Source organism: Oncorhynchus keta, chromosome 19 (genome assembly GCF_023373465.1).
Source record: "Oncorhynchus keta strain PuntledgeMale-10-30-2019 chromosome 19, Oket_V2, whole genome shotgun sequence".
Classification (NCBI taxonomy): Eukaryota; Metazoa; Chordata; class Actinopteri; order Salmoniformes; family Salmonidae; genus Oncorhynchus; species Oncorhynchus keta.
Window position 1 is genome coordinate 38,452,038 of NC_068439.1, and position 17,460 is coordinate 38,469,497.

Sequence of the window (17,460 nt, forward strand, 5' to 3'; positions counted from 1 at the left end):
TGGGATGGGGGTATTCCAAGGTATTTCTTTTGCTTCATTTTGTTTGAATGCTTGATTGACTGTCCACTGCAGACAAGCTCATTGCTGCCAGCTTCAGTTCTGCAGAGGAATCACAAAGTGGGGTTTCTCTAGGTGCTTCCACAGAATGGCCCACGACTGTCTCTGGCACACAACTCCTCTTCAAACTCCCACATCTACCATTACTGAAAGTGTGCGAGGGCCCACCAGGCCACCAAATGGCCTCCAAACTCTATGAATCAATCGGTAACTAGATAATGGAGCTTTTAGCTGAACAGAAGGAAATGTTTCCTTTTTTAACCCAGTCAGCATGTAATATCATCACATCGTGACATGACTCAACTGGCCTGGTGTTTGGATGCGGCAGCGGCGTTGGCCTGCCCAGCCTTTCTAGCGAGCTACTGAAACATGACGATGCCCTTGTCACAGAGCGAGAGGAACGAGAGGGAGAGCTAGAAAGAACGAGAAGGAACAAGAGGGAGAGAGAGGAGAGGAGAGGTTGAAAGAGGGGTGTATAACTGTGTCGTAGCCGGAGGGGCAGTTCACTCTGTTACCTCCCTCTGTATTAGCTCCTGCCAGGAGATTAAGTCAGAAGGACACACTGAGTTGCATCTGTCTCTCTAGCCAGAGGGGCATCTCACTGCCTCACCCTGTCACCATTTTTTATTTATTACGCCCTTCTGCTCTAATGAACTTAGAACATGAGTTCACAGAGACCACTTGCTCTATCCAGAGACACAGGCCTCAGTCCTCAGTTACAGCTCAGGGCTTACAGAGGGTTTAGGAAGTATCACTACAAACCAGCTAATTAGCTTGCCAAACACTCTGTCAGTCTTTGTACACAAACAACACACCGATGTGAATCGGATGGTTTGTGTGGTGGTGAGCTTCATTGACTTTTAGGCCTACTGGAGTACAGTACTACTGTATCAGTACGATACAATGCACCCTTTGATTGTGTTGCTGTATCACTGAATATCAACCATATCCCTGAATAATATGAATAAAACAATTTTGTGAGTAATTTCTTTATTTCTCTTTATTTTTATAAAGCATAATCAAAGTAGCCAAAGGGAAACACTTGAAATATAGCACAACAGTATAATAGGAACTTTCCCAGTCTTCCCTTTTACTTTGGTTGGATGTTCCTGGGAAAAAAGAAACCCATGCTTTTATTGTCTTCATTTTGCATAATGTATTTGCAGAGGCTTGTTAAGTATATCCCCAACACAGCTCCGCTGCAGCAGCATTTCAGCTCTAAGTGACTCAGTGGCTTTCAGCTCTAAGTGACTCAGCGGCATTTCAGCTCTAAGTGACTCAGCGGCATTTCAGCTCTAAGTGACTCAGCGGCTTTCAGCTCTAAGTGACACAGCAGCATTTCAGCTCTGAGTGACTCAGCGGCTTTCAACTCTAAGTGACTCAGCAGCATTTCAGCTCTAAGTGACTCAGCAGCATTTCAGCTCTAAGTGACTCAGCGGCTTTCAGCTCTAAGTGACACAGCAGCATTTCAGCTCTGAGTGACTCAGCAGCATTTCAGCTCTAAGTGACTCAGCAGCATTTCAGCTCAAATTGACTCAGCGGCTTTCAGCTCTAAGTGACACAGCAGCATTTCAGCTCTGAGTGACTCAGCAGCATTTCAGCTCTAAGTGACTCAGCAGCATTTCAGCTCTAAGTGACTCAGCAGCATTTCAGCTCAAATTGACTCAGCGGCTTTCAGCTCTAAGTGACTCAGCGGCTTTCAGCTCTAAGTGACTCAGCGGCTTTCAGCTCTAAGTGACTCAGCAGCATTTCAGCTCTAAGTGACTCAGCAGCATTTCAGCTCTAAGTGACTCAGCGGCTTGTGTAACAACTATCAGGTATTTCGGTAGCACAGCTCCACTATCGTTCAAAAGTTTGGGGTCACTTAGAAATGTCCTTGTTTTTGAAAGAAAAGCAATTTTTTTGTCCATTATAATAACATCAAATTGACCAGAAATACAGTGTAGACATTGTTAATGTTATAAATTACTATTGTAGCTGAAAACTGAAGATTTTCTAATGGAATATCTATATAGGTGTATAGAGGTCCATTATCAGCAACCGTCACTCCTGTGTTCCAATGGCACGTTGTGTTAGCTAATCCAAGTTTATAATTTTAAAAGGCTAATTGATCATTAGAAAACCCTTTTGCCATTATGTTGGCACAGCTGAAAACTGTTGTCCTGATTAAAGAAGCAATAAAACGGTCCTTCTTTAGACTAGTTTAGTATCTGGAGCATCAGCATTTGTGGGTTCGATTACACGCTCAAAATGTCCAGAAACAAAGAATTTCTTCTGAAACTCGTCAGTCTATTTGTGTTCTGAGAAAGGAAGGCTATTCCATGGAGAAATTGTCAAGAAACGGAAGATCTCGTACAACGCTGTGTACTACTCCCTTCACAGAACAGCGCAAACTGGCCCTAACCAGAATAGAAAGAGGAGTGGGAGGCCCTGGTGCACAATTGAGCAAGAGGACATGTACATTAGTGCGTCTAGTTTGAGAAACAGACAAGACCTCACAAGTCTTCAACTGGCAGCTTCATTAAATAGTACACGCAAAACAAGAGTCTCAACGTGAACAGAGGCGACTCCGGGATGCTGTGTGTGTGTGTGTGTGTGTGTGAGCCAGTGAGCAGCAGTCGGGTGGGAGGAAAAGTGAGGGACAAAGAGTGTGCTGATCACAGAATCCAGACCACTGAGTCTTCAGCCTGTTCATGCCCATCTGCCATGCCTCCTCACTCACACCCCTCTCTCTATATATCACACAAAACTTTAGATTCTGCACTGAACAAAATTATAAACTCAACATGCAACAATTTCAAAGATTTTACTGAGTTGCAGTTCATATGGAAATCAGTCAATTGAAATAAATTCATTATGCCCTAATCTATAGATTTCACCTTGACAGGGAATACAGATATGCATCTGTTGGTCACAGGTACCTTATATAAAGGTAGGGGAGTGGATCAGAAAAGCAGTCAGTATCTGGGGTGTATCATTTGCCTCATGCAGCATGACACATCACCTTCACATAGAGTTGATCAGGCTGTTGATTGTGGCCTGTGGAATGTTCCACTCTTCAATGGCTGTGCGAAGTTGCTGGATATCGGCGGGAACTGGAACACGCTGTTGTGCACGTCGATCCAAAGCATCCAAAACATGCTCAATGGGTAACATGTCTGCTGAGTATGCAGGACATGGAAGATCTGGGACATTTTCAACTTCCAGGAATTGTGTACAGATATGGGATCGTGCATTATAATGCTGAAACGTGAGGTGATGGCGGCGGATGAATGGCGCTGTGCTTTCAAATGGCCATTTATAAAATGCAATTATGTTCGTTGTCCGTAGCTTATGCCTGCCCATCCCATAACCCCACTGGTACCATGGGGCACTCTGTTGACAACGTTGACATCAACAAACCGCTCGCCCACATGACGCCATACACGCTGTGTGCCATCTGTTGAAATCAGGAATTATCCGTGAAGAGCACACTTCTCCAGCGTGCCAGTGGTCATCGAAGGTGAGCGTTTGCCCACTGATGACCTTCCCTGAGACAGTTTGTGCAGAAATTCTTCGGTTGTACTAAAACCCACAGTTTCATCAGCTGTCCGGGTGGCTGGTCTCAGACGATCCCGCAGGTGAAGAAACGGGATGTGGAGGTTTCTGGGCTGGCGTGGTTACATGTACCAATAGTATTTCAATCAATCATGGCTAGCTATATACAGTATCTATGTTAGCCCTTTCCCATATACCCTTCTGTCAACAAGGGCTGACGTCTAATGTTTTATGAGTCAGTACACATACTGGTTGATCCTCTCTCTGTGTCTGTCTCAGCCTCCTGCTCTCAGAGGCTACTACTTGAATCAGAATCATATTTGCCTTGTAGTCTAGAGAGAGGATCAACCAGTACACTATGGCCAGGTATACTGTAGGAGAAGAAAATCAGGCCAGGACTCTGTTATGACTCAGTGTGTGTGCTTAGAAGGTGGGTGTGCTACCTTAGACAGTTGCACAGGTTCTAAATATCAACCCTCATAACTCTCATTCTCTCATCCTTTCCCCTTAACTTAGCATAACATTATCTGCATACAAACACACACTCACTTATAACACTGTTTAAATACACACATACATTAAGCAGTACTGTAATTACCAATGTCTACATTATCTATAAATTACAAGAGTACATGTGGTGTGTGTGTGCGTGCGTGCGTGCGTGCGTGTGTGTGTGTTTGTGCACGTAAGTGCCAGAGTCACTGAGTGGGTCGCTGTTTGCTCGCTCATAGTGAGCATCGGCATGGCAACCGCAGTAGCAGCCCAGTGTGAAGTGGAGAGCAGCTTGAGACTGTGTGTGTGTGTGAGAGAGAGAGGGTTTCATATTGACAGAGCGAGACAAAAGAGAAGAGCAGATGAGAGAAAGAACGAGAAGGAATGATAGAGGTTAAATAATATACAAGGTAATTGGACTGATGAATATGTTTGCTTCCCCTTCAAGATACATTGTCATTATCATTAGTAAGTTCACAAAAATAGTATTCCGCTTTCCAAAGGGCTGTATCTTATGAGTTAGTGTGAGTCAATGAGCAAGTTTTTATCAGTGATTATGCTAGCAGTGCGTGTGCATAGTGTACAGTGCATTCGGAAAGTATTCAGACCCCTTGACTTTTTCCACATTTTGTTACGTTACAGCCTTATTCTAAAATCAATTAAATATTTTTTCCCCCTCATCAATCTACACACAATACCCCATTAAAAAAAGGCAATATCACATTTACATAAGTATTCAGACTCGTTACTCAGTACTTTGTTGAAGCACTTTTGGCAGCGATTACAGCCTTGAGTCTTGGGAATGATGCTACAAGCTTGGCACACCTGTATTTGGGAAGTGCCTCTCATTCTTCTCTGCAGATCCTCCCAAGCTCTTGTCATGTTGGATGGGGAGCGTCGCTGCACAGATATTTTCAGGTCTCTCCAGAGATGTTCGATTGGGTTCAAGTCCGGGCTCTGGCTGGGCCTCTCAAGGACCTTCACACTTCTCCCGAAGCCACTCCTGCATTGTCTTGGCTGTGTTCTTAGGGTCATTGTCTTGTTGGAAGGTGAACCTTCGCCCCAGTCTGAGGTCATGAGCACCTCTGGAGCAGGTTTTCATCAAGGATCTCACTGTACTTTGCGCCGGTCATCGTTCCCTCCATCCTGACTAGTCTCCAAGTCCCTGCCGCTGAATAACATCCCCACAGCATGATGCTGTCACCACCATGCTTCACCGTAGGGATGGTGCCTGGTTTCCTCCAGACGTGATGCTTGGCATTCAGGCTGAAGAGCTCAATCTTGGTTTGATCAGACCAGTGAATCTTGTTTCTCATGATCTGAGAGTCTTTAGGTGCCTTTTGGCTAACTCGAAGCAGGCTGTCATGTACCTTTTAATGAGTAGTGGTGGAGTGCTGCAGAGATGTTTGTCCTTCTGGAAGGTTCTCCCTTCTCCACAGAGCATCTCTGGAGCTCTGTTAGAGTGACCATCTGGTTCTTGATCACCTCCCTGACCAAGGCCCTTCTCCCCCGATTGCTCAGTTTGGCTGCCAGGCATCCATCTCTAGGAAGAATCTTGGTGGTTCCAAACTTCTTCCATTTAATAATGATGGAGGCCATTGTGTTCTTGGGGACCTTCAATGCTATGGACAATTCCTTTGACCTCATGACTTGGTTTTTGGTCCACAGTGGGACCTTATATAGACAGGTGTGTGCCTTTCCAAATCATGTCCAATCAATTGAGTTTATCACAGCGTGACTCCAATCAAGTTGTAGAAACACGTCTTGGATGACCAATTGAAACAGGTTGCACCTGAGCTCAATCTCATAGCAAAGGGTCTGAATACTTATGTAAATGAGGTATTTCTGTTTTTTATTTTAAATACATTTGCAAAAATGTCTAAAACCCTTTTTTTTCTTTGTCATTATGGGGTATTGTGTGTTGATTAATGAGGGGGGGGGGAGTAATTTAATCCATTTTAGAATAAGGCTATAACGTAACAAAATGTGTAAAAAGTCAAGGGGTCTGAATACTTTCCGAATGCACTGTATTTAATTTCTTCTTCCTGGCTATCTGCACCAAGAGTTCATTGTGAAGTCGAAAAAGTGAGATAGAGAACGAGCAAGGAGGGAGAGGTGTGTCATACTGAGCATGCTCCCTGGGCTCTTTGCACTGCTAACTTCCTGTTATCTTCTTCCTCCTCACAGACGGTTGATTGAGAGTGTAAGAGAGACACAGAGAAGGGAAGAGGAGAAGAACAAGAGAGAATAAAGGACGAGAGAAGAACATCTGACTGGAGCAACCACCAAGAAGGATTTAAGAACATTTGAATAACCTCCAAGACGTTGTTCTTTAAATTCTAGAACGTTCCTATCATGTTTTTTTTCCTCCTCGTTTGAATTGAGAAACTGAGAAGGGACATTGACGTTTCTTGTTGTAGTCATTCTCCTCTTTGTGGTTTACAGTAACAGTTTACTGTCCGTTTGGACCCCCATGTTTGTTTCGATGAAAGCACACCTGTTACTTTTCTCACATTCTTGATTTGGAGCAACTGAGTGTGAGAGGTGTGAACGCCAGTGGGAGGAAGGGGACTTTGTTTCTTTCACTTTTGTCTTCTCGTTTATAGTTCCATTTGTGCGTTCCATTGTTTCTTGTCAGAGGAAGGGGAAAAGGGGTTTCCAACTGGGTATCAGTGACATTCCATTCTGGTTTCACCCAAGGATAAGTACCCTTGTGTGTGTGTGTGAGGAAAGCTTCATCACAGTAATATAAGACTATAATAAGAGCGGAAAAGGAAAGAAGCTTCCGTGTGTCACTTTCTGGGAAAATGGGATCGGAAAGGGACTCGGAATCCCCCCACTCCTCGGTGAGCGGCATTCCCAACCCCAAATGCCGGGCACCAGGAAAACGCCAAGGACGCATCTCCTTCCACAGCCTTTTCCACAGCAAACGGGGTTCCCGGAGCGCCAATGCAGGGGCGACCACACATTTATCCCAGCTCCACAACCAAAACCATCAACAACAGCAACTCACCCCCCTTGTCCCCCCCGTAGTCCCTTCTACTCCCACACCTAACCCAGCCCCCACCACCACCACCACCACCACCACGGACGCCCCCCAGGACCCAGCCACCTCCCCCCCAGCAGAGCCCCTCTCTTCCAGTCGGCTCTCCCTGGGTCTGCCCCAGTCCTCCAGCTCCACCAGCGCCTCTCCTCCAGCAGACTTCCTGGAGTGCCCCTTGTGCCTGGTGCCCCAGCCCCCCGAACAGCTCCCTGAGCTGCTGGGCTGCAGCCACCGCTCCTGCCTGTGCTGCCTGCGCCAGTACCTGCGCATTGAGATCACGGAGAGCCGCGTCCATCTCAGCTGCCCCGAGTGCTCGGAGCGCCTGGCGCCTCATCAGGTGGCGGACATTTTGGACGACGTAGGTCTGCTGGGGAAGTATGAGGAGTTCCTGCTGCGACGCTGCCTGGCCTCCGACCCAGACTGCCGCTGGTGTCCCGCGCCCGACTGCGGGTAAGAGTTCATTTACGTTGTTGCCTGGCCTTAACCTTAATCGTAACCTGAGTGTGAACCTGAACCTTAATCCTAACTCTATAGAGCCATCACTGTCTAGCCATGGTAGAAGGGGCGGAAGTACCTTAAAGCGCTTTCTGATCACAAATGTGATTATAACCCCTGAACTTAACCGTTACCTTCACCAAACCCTTACCATTAACTCATACTATAACTTGTATTTGTTTGTTTGCAGATTCATGCTTTCAAAGCAGTGTTCTGTCAGTTATCCAAAGTCTGAGGATGTTAGTCGTGAACTGGAATGACCTCCAGTGTTATAACAAGCTTTAGAGGTGACAAAAGTGAGAGGAAAGATTTATAGCCTAGAATTCTCTAAGTAGGTTAAGAATGTTGCAGACTATTATGTGGTTACTAGGGGAAGGACAGTGCTCAGTGGCTGATCGTGTAATGTGATATGGGGAAATTTCTGATAAACTGGTAGGAGCCTATTTTGTGTGTGTGTGTTTATGTGTATGTATGTCTGTGTTTGTGTGTAGGTGACACACGCATGCATGTGTATGTAGGAGGGAAAGCACAGATTATCTGTGCTGGTTATATTCAAAGGAAACATGCCAGTTTGGTAATGTGAATCCTGTCAGACAGAGGGGAAGGACCAAGAGAGTGGGCTGGACTATAGATGACCTACATTCTAAAATGACCAGAATGACTCACTACACAACTATTCCCTCTCTACAGCCCTACCATGGAAAGGTCTAGTGTGGTTTGGGCTAACGGGAGTGGAGCTTTTCAAAGGGGCACTCTGTGTGTGTGTGTGTGTGTGTGTGTGTGTGTGTGTGTGTGTGTGTGTGTGTGTGTGTGTGTGTGTGTGTGTGTGTGTGTGTGTGTGTGTGTGTGTGTGTGTGTGTCATCATTGACCTACTTGAAGAGTACAGATTCCATACACTTGACATTGTGTATGTCATAATGGTACTACATTATGTGAATATGTGGCCTTGGTCATAGTAAAGTGGCCTGGATTGTCCCTGGCTGTGGAGTCTCGGGGACCTCTGTCTAAATCGCTCTTTCTTTATTTGTCTTTTACTTTCTTTCTCTCTTTAAAAAAAATATGTTTATCTTAGTCACAAACCCCAGACTACTTAACTCACTTGAATGATCACACACACACCAACACTCGCACACACCAGGGTTTGCCTCAATTTAGAATTTTGGGAATTGACTCCCATTCAAGCTGTAATACAACAAAATGTGGAATAAGTCAAGGGTATGAATACTTTCTGAAGGCACTGTAGAATAGATTAGGCATTTAATTATATTTTGTTTCGATTTGGAGTTCTGTATCCTGTTTACTACTTCAATTTAAATGTAATAATGTTATTGGAATTTCCGAGGCATTCTCAATTCCATTCTGGATTGAGCCCAACCCTGACACAAGCAACACTGATTGACCATAAATTTCACATGCTGTTGTGCAAATGGAATAGACAACAGGTGGAAATTATAGGCAATTAGCAAGACACCCCCAATAAAGGAGTGGTTCTACAGGTGGTGACCACAGACCACTTCTCAGTTCCTATGCTTCCTGGCTGATGTTTTGGTCACTTTTGAACACCAAGATTGGCAAATTTGCCACTGGTGCCCTGTGCTCTTCACAGATTAAAGCAGGTGGAGACGCAGTGGAGAACGTTCTGCTGCCTGCAACATCCTCCAGCATGACCGGTTTGGCGGTGGGTCAGTCATGGTGTGGGGTGGCATTTCTTTGGGGGGCTGCACAGCCCTCCATGTGCTCGCCAGAAGTAGCCTGACTGCCATTAGGTACCGAGATGAGATCCTCAAACCCCTTGTGAGACCATATGCTGGTGCGGTTGGCCCTGGGTTCCTCCTAATGCAAGACAATGCTAGACCTCATGTGGCTGGAGTGTGTCAGCAGTTCCTGCAAGAGGAAGGCATTGATGCTATGGACTGGCCCGCCCGTTCCCCAGACCTGAATCCAATTGAGCACATCTGGGACATCATGTCTCGCTCCATCCACCAACGCCACGTTGCACCACAGAGTTGGCGGATGCTTTAGTCCAGGTCTCCTCTCCTCCCTTTCTGCATCCTTTGACTCTCTATGCCCCCTATCCTCCAGGCCGGCTCGGTCCTCCCCTCCCGCTCCGTGGCTCGACGACTCATTGCGAGCTCACAGAACAGGGCTCCGGGCAGCCGAGTGGAAATGGAGGAAAACTCGCCTCCCTGCGGACCTGGCATCCTTTCGCTCCCTCCTCTCTACATTTTCCTCTTCTGTCTCTGCTGCTAAAGCCACTTTCTACCACTCTAAATTCCATGCTTCTGCCTCTAACCCTAGGAAGCTCTTTGCCACCTTCTCCTCCCTCCTGAACCCCACCCCCCCCTCCTCCCTCTCTGCAGATGACTTTGTCAACCATTTTGAAAAGAAGGTCGACGACATCCGATCCTCGTTTGCTAAGTCAAACGACACCGCTGGTTCTGCTCACACTGCCCTACCCTGTGCTCTGACCTCTTTCTCCCCTCTCTCTCCAGATGAAATCTCGCGTCTTGTGACGGCCGGCCGCCCAACAACCTGCCCGCTTGACCCTATCCCCTCCTCTCTTCTCCAGACCATTTCCGGAGACCTTCTCCCTTACCTCACCTCGCTCATCAACTCATCCCTGACCGCTGGCTACGTCCCTTCCGTCTTCAAGAGAGCGAGAGTTGCACCCCTTCTGAAAAAACCTACACTCGATCCCTCCGATGTCAACAACTACAGACCAGTATCCCTTCTTTCTTTTCTCTCCAAAACTCTTGAACGTGCCGTCCTTGGCCAGCTCTCCCGCTATCTCTCTCAGAATGACCTTCTTGATCCAAATCAGTCAGGTTTCAAGACTAGTCATTCAACTGAGACTGCTCTTCTCTGTATCACGGAGGCGCTCCGCACCGCTAAAGCTAACTCTCTCTCCTCTGCTCTCATCCTTCTAGACCTATCGGCTGCCTTCGATACTGTGAACCATCAGATCCTCCTCTCCACCCTCTCCGAGTTGGGCATCTCCGGCGCGGCCCACGCTTGGATTGCGTCCTACCTGACAGGTCGCTCCTACCAGGTGGCGTGGCGAGAATCTGTCTCCTCACCATGCGCTCTCACCACTGGTGTCCCCCAGGGCTCTGTTCTAGGCCCTCTCCTATTCTCGCTATACACCAAGTCACTTGGCTCTGTCATAACCTCACATGGTCTCTCCTATCATTGCTATGCAGACGACACACAATTAATCTTCTCCTTTCCCCCTTCTGATGACCAGGTGGCGAATCGCATCTCTGCATGTCTGGCAGACATATCAGTGTGGATGACGGATCACCACCTCAAGCTGAACCTCGGCAAGACGGAGCTGCTCTTCCTCCGGGGAAGGACTGCCCGTTCCATGATCTCGCCATCACGGTTGACAACTCCATTGTGTCCTCCTCCCAGAGCGCTAAGAACCTTGGCGTGATCCTGGACAACACCCTGTCGTTCTCAACTAACATCAAGGCGGTGGCCCGTTCCTGTAGGTTCATGCTCTACAACATCCGCAGAGTACGACTCACACAGGAAGCGGCGCAGGTCCTAATCCAGGCACTTGTCATCTCCCGTCTGGATTACTGCAACTCGCTGTTGGCTGGGCTCCCTGCCTGTGCCATTAAACCCCTACAACTCATCCAGAACGCCGCAGCCCGTCTGGTGTTCAACCTTCCCAAGTTCTCTCACGTCACCCCGCTCCTCCGCTCTCTCCACTGGCTTCCAGTTGAAGCTCGCATCCGCTACAAGACCATGGTGCTTGCCTACGGAGCTGTGAGGGGAACGGCACCTCAGTACCTCCAGGCTCTGATCAGGCCCTACACCCAAACAAGGGCACTGCGTTCATCCACCTCTGGCCTGCTCGCCTCCCTACCACTGAGGAAGTACAGTTCCCGCTCAGCCCAGTCAAAACTGTTCGCTGCTCTGGCCCCCAATGGTGGAACAAACTCCTCACGACGCCAGGACAGCGGAGTCAATCACCACCTTCCGGAGACACCTGAAACCCCACCTCTTTAAGGAATACCTAGGATAGGATAAGTAATCCTTCTCACCCCCCTTTTAAGATTTAGATGCACTATTGTAAAGTGACTGTTCCACTGGATGTCATAAGGTGAATGCACCAATTTGTAAGTCGCTCTGGATAAGAGCGTCTGCTAAATGACTTAAATGTTAAATGTAATGTAAATGTCTGGGAGGAGATCCCTCAGGAGACCACCCGCCACCTCATCAGGAGCATGCCCTGGCGTTGTAGGGAGGTCATACAGGCACGTGGAGGCCACACACACTACTGAGCCTCATTTTGACTTGTTTTAAGGACATTACATCAAAGTTGGATAAGCCTGTAGTGTGGTTTTCCACTTTAATTTTGAGTGTGACTCCAAATCCAGACCTCCATGGGTTGATACATTTGATTTCCATTGATAATTTGTGTGTGATTTTGTTGTCAGCACAGTCAACTATGTAAAGAAAAGTATTTAATAAGAATATTTTGTTCATTCAGATCTAGGATGTGTTATTTTAGTGTTCCCTTTATTTTTTTGAGCAGTATATATATATATATATATATATATATAGATACACACACACACACACACACACACACACACACACACACACACACACACACACACACACACACACACACACACACACACACACACACACACACACACACACACACACACACACACACACACACACACACACACACACACACACACACACACACACACACCACACACACACACACACCATCTCAATCTATTATTCTTGTGAAGATTTTAACTCTTGAGCTTCATTGTCCTTTAGTCTCATTGGTCAGTTCCATCCCCATTCCGCAATCAGACCTCACTGATTGACTGGGGGAGACAACCAATCAGAGCAGCGATAGGCCTATGGTCGCTCTGCAGGCTGTCAGTTGCTATGGTGACTAGTGATGCGGCACAGAGGTATCCAGTGTTGCCAGGGGTAACGGAGAGGTTGGGATTTATTTAAAGTGATCATTACTACCCACCACTGCGACCTGTATGCTCTCGTTGCCTGGCCCTCACTACATATTTGTCGCCATACTCACTGGCTCCAGGTCATCTATAAGTCTTTGCTAGGTAAAGCCCTGCCTTATCTCAGCTCACTGGTCACCGTAGCAACACCCACCCGTAGCACACGCTCCAGCAGGTATATTTCACTGGTCAATCCCCAAAGCCAACACTTCCTTTGGCTGCCTTTCCTTCCAGTTCTCTGCTGCAAATGACTGGAACAAATTGCAAAAATCACTGAAGCTGGAGACCTATATCTCACTCACTAACTTTAAGCATCAGCTGTCAGAGCAACTTACCGATCACTGCATCTGTACACAGCCCATCTGTAAATAGCCCATCCAACTACCTCATCAAATCAAATCAAATTTATTTATATAGCCCTTCGTACATCAACTGATATCTCAAAGTGCTGTACAGAAACCCAGCCTAAAACCCCAAACATCAAGCAATGCAGGTGTAGAAGCACGGTTGCTAGGAAAAACTCCCTAGAAAGGCAAAAACCTAGGAAGAAACCTAGAGAGGAACCAGGCTATGTGGGGTGGCCAGTCCTCTTCTGGCTGTGCCGGGTGGAGATTATAACAGAACATGGCCAAGATGTTCAAATGTTCATAAATGACCAGCATGGTCCAATAATAATAAAGCAGAACAGTTGAAACTGGAGCAGCAGCATGGCCAGGTGGACTGGGGACAGCAAGGAGTCATCATGTCAGGTAGTCCTGAAGCATGGTCCTAGGGCTCAGGTCCTCCAAGAGAGAGAGAGAGAAAGAAAGAGAGAATTAGAGAGAGCACACTTAAATTCACACAGGACACCGAATAGGACAGGAGAAGTACTCCACATAACAAACTGACCCTAGTCCCCCGACACATAAACTACTGCAGCATAAATACTGGAGGCTGAGACAGGAGGGGTCAGGAGACACTGTGGCCCCATCCGAGGACACCCCCGGACAGGGCCAAACAGGAAGGATATAACCCCACCCACTTTGCCAAAGCACAGCCCCACACCACGAGAGGGATATCTTCATCCACCAACTTACCATCCTGAGACAAGGCCGAGTATAGCCCATAAAGATCTCCGCCACGGCACAACCCAAGGGGGGGGCGCCAACCCAGACAGGAAGATCACATCAGTGACTCAACCCACTCAAGTGACGCACCTCTCCTAGGGACGGTATGAAAGAGCCCCAGTAAGCCAGTGACTCAGCCCCTGTAATAGGGTTAGAGGCAGAGAATCCCAGTGGAAAAGAGCGGAACCGGCCAGGCAGAGACAGCAAGGGCGGTTCGTTGCTCCAGAGCCTTTCCGTTCACCTTCCCACTCCTGGGCCAGACTACACTCAATCATATGACCCACTGAAGAGATGAGTCTTCAGTAAAGACTTAAAGGTTGAGACCGAGTTTGCGTCTCTTACATGGGTAGGCAGACCATTCCATAAAAATGGAGCTCTATAGGAGAAAGCCCTGCCTCCAACTGTTTGCTTAGAAATTCTAGGGACAATTGGGAGGCCTGCGTCTTGTGACCATAGCGTACGTGTAGGTATGTACGGCAGGACCAAATCAGAGAGATAGGTAGGAGCAAGCATCCACACATTGTTATTGTTCTGCTCTTTTGCACACCAGCATCTCTACTTGCACATCATCATCTGCACATCTATCACTCCAATGTTAATGCTAAATTGTAATTATTTCGCCACTATGTTCTATTTATTGCCTTACCTCCCTGATCTTTCTTCATTTGCACATGTAACCGATGTGAAATGGCTAGCTAGTTAGCGGTGGTGCGCGCTAATAGCGTTTCAATTGGTGACGTCACTCGCTCTGAGGCCTCGAAGTAGTGGTTCCCCTTGCCCTGCAAGGGCCGCGGCTTTTGTGGCGCAATGGGTAACGATGCTTTGTGGGTGACTGTCGTTGATGTGTGCAGAGGGTCCCTGGTTCGAGGTCGGGGCGAGGGGCGAGGGGACGGATAAAAGTTATACTGTTACACACACACTGTATAAAGACTTTTCTACTGTGTTATTGACTATACGTTTGTTTATCCCATGTGTAACTCTGTGTTGTAGTTTTTGTCGCACTGCTTTTACTTAATCTTGGCCAGGTCGCAGTTGTAAATGAGAACTTGTTCTCAACTGGCCTACCTCGTTAAATAAAGGTGAAATAAATGAAAAATTACACACTCACAGGACTGAGTGTATGTGTGTACAGTCACAGACAGTGTATTACATTTGTACTGTAATGATAGCCTAGTTGAAAACACAGCATTGTATCACCATTTAAAAGCATTGACAGCTTGCGCCATTCTTAGACGTGGCTGTCAGAGTGCATTTGCTCCAAACCTGCAGCTTGTCAGCATTGGACTCCTCAGATTCTCACCGCTCAAAGCCGTGATGTCAGTCACGGTCGTGCTCCAACGCAGAAGAACCGACCAATCAAATCACATTTTATTGGTCACATACACATATTTAGCAGATGTTATCGCGGGTGTAGCAAAATGCAGCGTTGACATGGAATGTTCCTACAGGGAAAAGGCTGCCGTGGCAACTTGTGTCTCTACTCTGTTGCAACAAGCCACTGAGCTCAGGCTTGAAGACATGTTGCCAGTTTGAACAAACAAAGTAATTGGGAGAGAAACCAGCACAAACTGTATTTAAGGTGCTGCTAAGAACTGTGTTAAAGGGGAAAAACCATAGTGGTGTTAACATTTCCCCTCGTTTGAGGTTTTTAAAGAGACAGAATAGGATTTCAACAGTTTTGGTATTTGACATCTGGTTGGCCTGTGTAGCGGAACACTGGAGTTCTTGAGGAGAGCGGTGTCTTAGGTCAGTTAGGATCACCAGTTTATTTTAAGAATGTGAAATGTCAGAATAATAGTAGAGAGAATGATTTATTTCAGCTTTTATTTCTTTCATCACATTCCCAGTGGGTCAGAAGTTTACATAAACTCAATTAGTATTTAGTACCATTGCCTTTAAATTGTTGAACTTGGTTCAAACGATTCGGGTAGCCTTCCACAAGCTTCCCACAATAAGTTGGGTGAATTTTTGCCCATTCCTCCTGACATAGCTGGTGTAACTGAGTCAGGTTTGTAGGCCTCCTTGCTCACACACACATTTTTCAGTTCTGCCCACAAATTGTCTATAAGATTGAGGTCATGGCTTTGTGATGGCCACTCCAATGCCTTGACTTTATTGTCCTTAAGACATTTTGCCACAATTTACGCTTGTGGTCATTGTCCATTTGGAAGATCCATTTGCGACCAAGCTTCAACTTCCTGACTGATGTCTTGAGATGGTGCTTCAATATATCCACAATTGACTCCATCTATTTTGTGACGTGCACCAGTCCCTCCTGCAGCAAAGCACCCCCACAACATGATGCTTCCACCCCCATGCTTCACGGTTGGGATGGTGTTCTTCGGCTTGCAAGCCTCCCCCTTTTTCCTGCAAACATAAAGATGGTCATTATGGCCAAACAGTTCTATTTTTGTTTCATCAGACCAGAGTACCTTTCTCCAAAAAGTACGATATTTGTCCCCATGTGCAGTTGCAAACCATAGTCTGGCTTTTTTATGGCAGTTTTGGAGCAGTGGCTTCTTCCTTGCTGAGCGGCCTTTCAGGTTATGTCGATATAGGACTCGTTTTACTGTGGATATAGATACTTTTGTACCTGTTTCCTCCAGCATCTTCACAAGGTCCTTTGCTGTTGTTCTGGGATTGATTTGCACTTTTCGCACCAAAGTACGTTCATCTCTAGGAGACAGAACGCGTCTCCTTCCTGAGCGGTGTGACGGCTGCGTGGTCCCATGGTGTTTATACTCGCGTACTATTGTTTGTACAGATGAACGTGGTACCTTCAGGTGTTTGGAAATTGCTCCCGAGGATGAACCAGAGGTGTGGAGGTTTACCATTTTTCTTCTGGGGTCTTGGCTGATTTTGTTTGATTTAATCATGATGTCAAGCAAAGAGGCACTGAGTTTGAAGGTAGGCCTTGAAATACATCCACAATTACACCTCCAACTGACTCATATTATGTCAATTAGCCTATCAGAAGCTTCTAAAGCCATGACATAATTTTCTGGAATTTTCCAAGCTGTTTAAAGGCATAGTCAACTTAGTGTATGTAAACTTCTGACCCACTGGAAATGTGATACAGTGAATTATAAGTGAAATAATATGTCTGTAAACAATTGTTGGAAAAATTGCTTGTCATGCACAAAGTAGATGTCCTAACCGACTTGCCAAAACTATAGTTTGTTAACAAGAAATTTGTGGGGTGGTTGAAAAACGAGTTTGAATGACTCCAACCTAAGTGTACGTAAACTTCCCACTTCAACTGTATGTTCCCATAAGCGACCTCTATTTATTAGAAATGCTGAGGTCATTACTAGTCTGAAGTCCAATATAGTGGATCTATTCTCACAATCATAGTTTGTTAAGTGGAATGGTTGAAAAATTTGTTTTAATTACTTAATTACTTCTGACTTCAACTGTACATTCAAAGCAATAATTGTGCGAGGGGTCATATGTCATTTTTAGCATTGTTTTCTGATGAGAAAGATATTCACTTTCTAATTCAATTCAGTTTTGCTCAGTCTCAGTCTTTGAGCACTGTCACTTACAAATAGTGTTATATGAGATGAAATACCATTTCATCTTTACATACAGTACTTGATGATCTTGTTACATCCGAGATAAGATAAGAACCCTGCCTCTCCTCTTATGGTGATGTGAAAGCCTATTTACTTTATTGAGAAATGTGTGTGTGTGGTGTCATGTAACTCTGCAATTATGATAATATGCTATGAA

At 46.2% G+C, this 17,460-nt stretch overlaps 1 protein-coding gene across 2 annotated transcripts in view; it reads left to right on the forward strand.

Annotated features, from left to right (window-relative positions):
* Positions 1-17,460, forward strand: part of LOC118398243 (E3 ubiquitin-protein ligase RNF19B-like) — a 29,233-nt gene that overhangs the window by 5,620 nt on the left and 6,153 nt on the right. For both annotated transcript variants that reach the window (XM_035793399.2, XM_035793398.2), the window contains one exon: positions 6,274-7,579. In XM_035793399.2, the coding sequence (XP_035649292.1) occupies positions 6,894-7,579 (686 nt within the window). In that variant the 5' untranslated portion in view covers positions 6,274-6,893. The remainder of the gene's footprint in view (positions 1-6,273; positions 7,580-17,460) is intronic.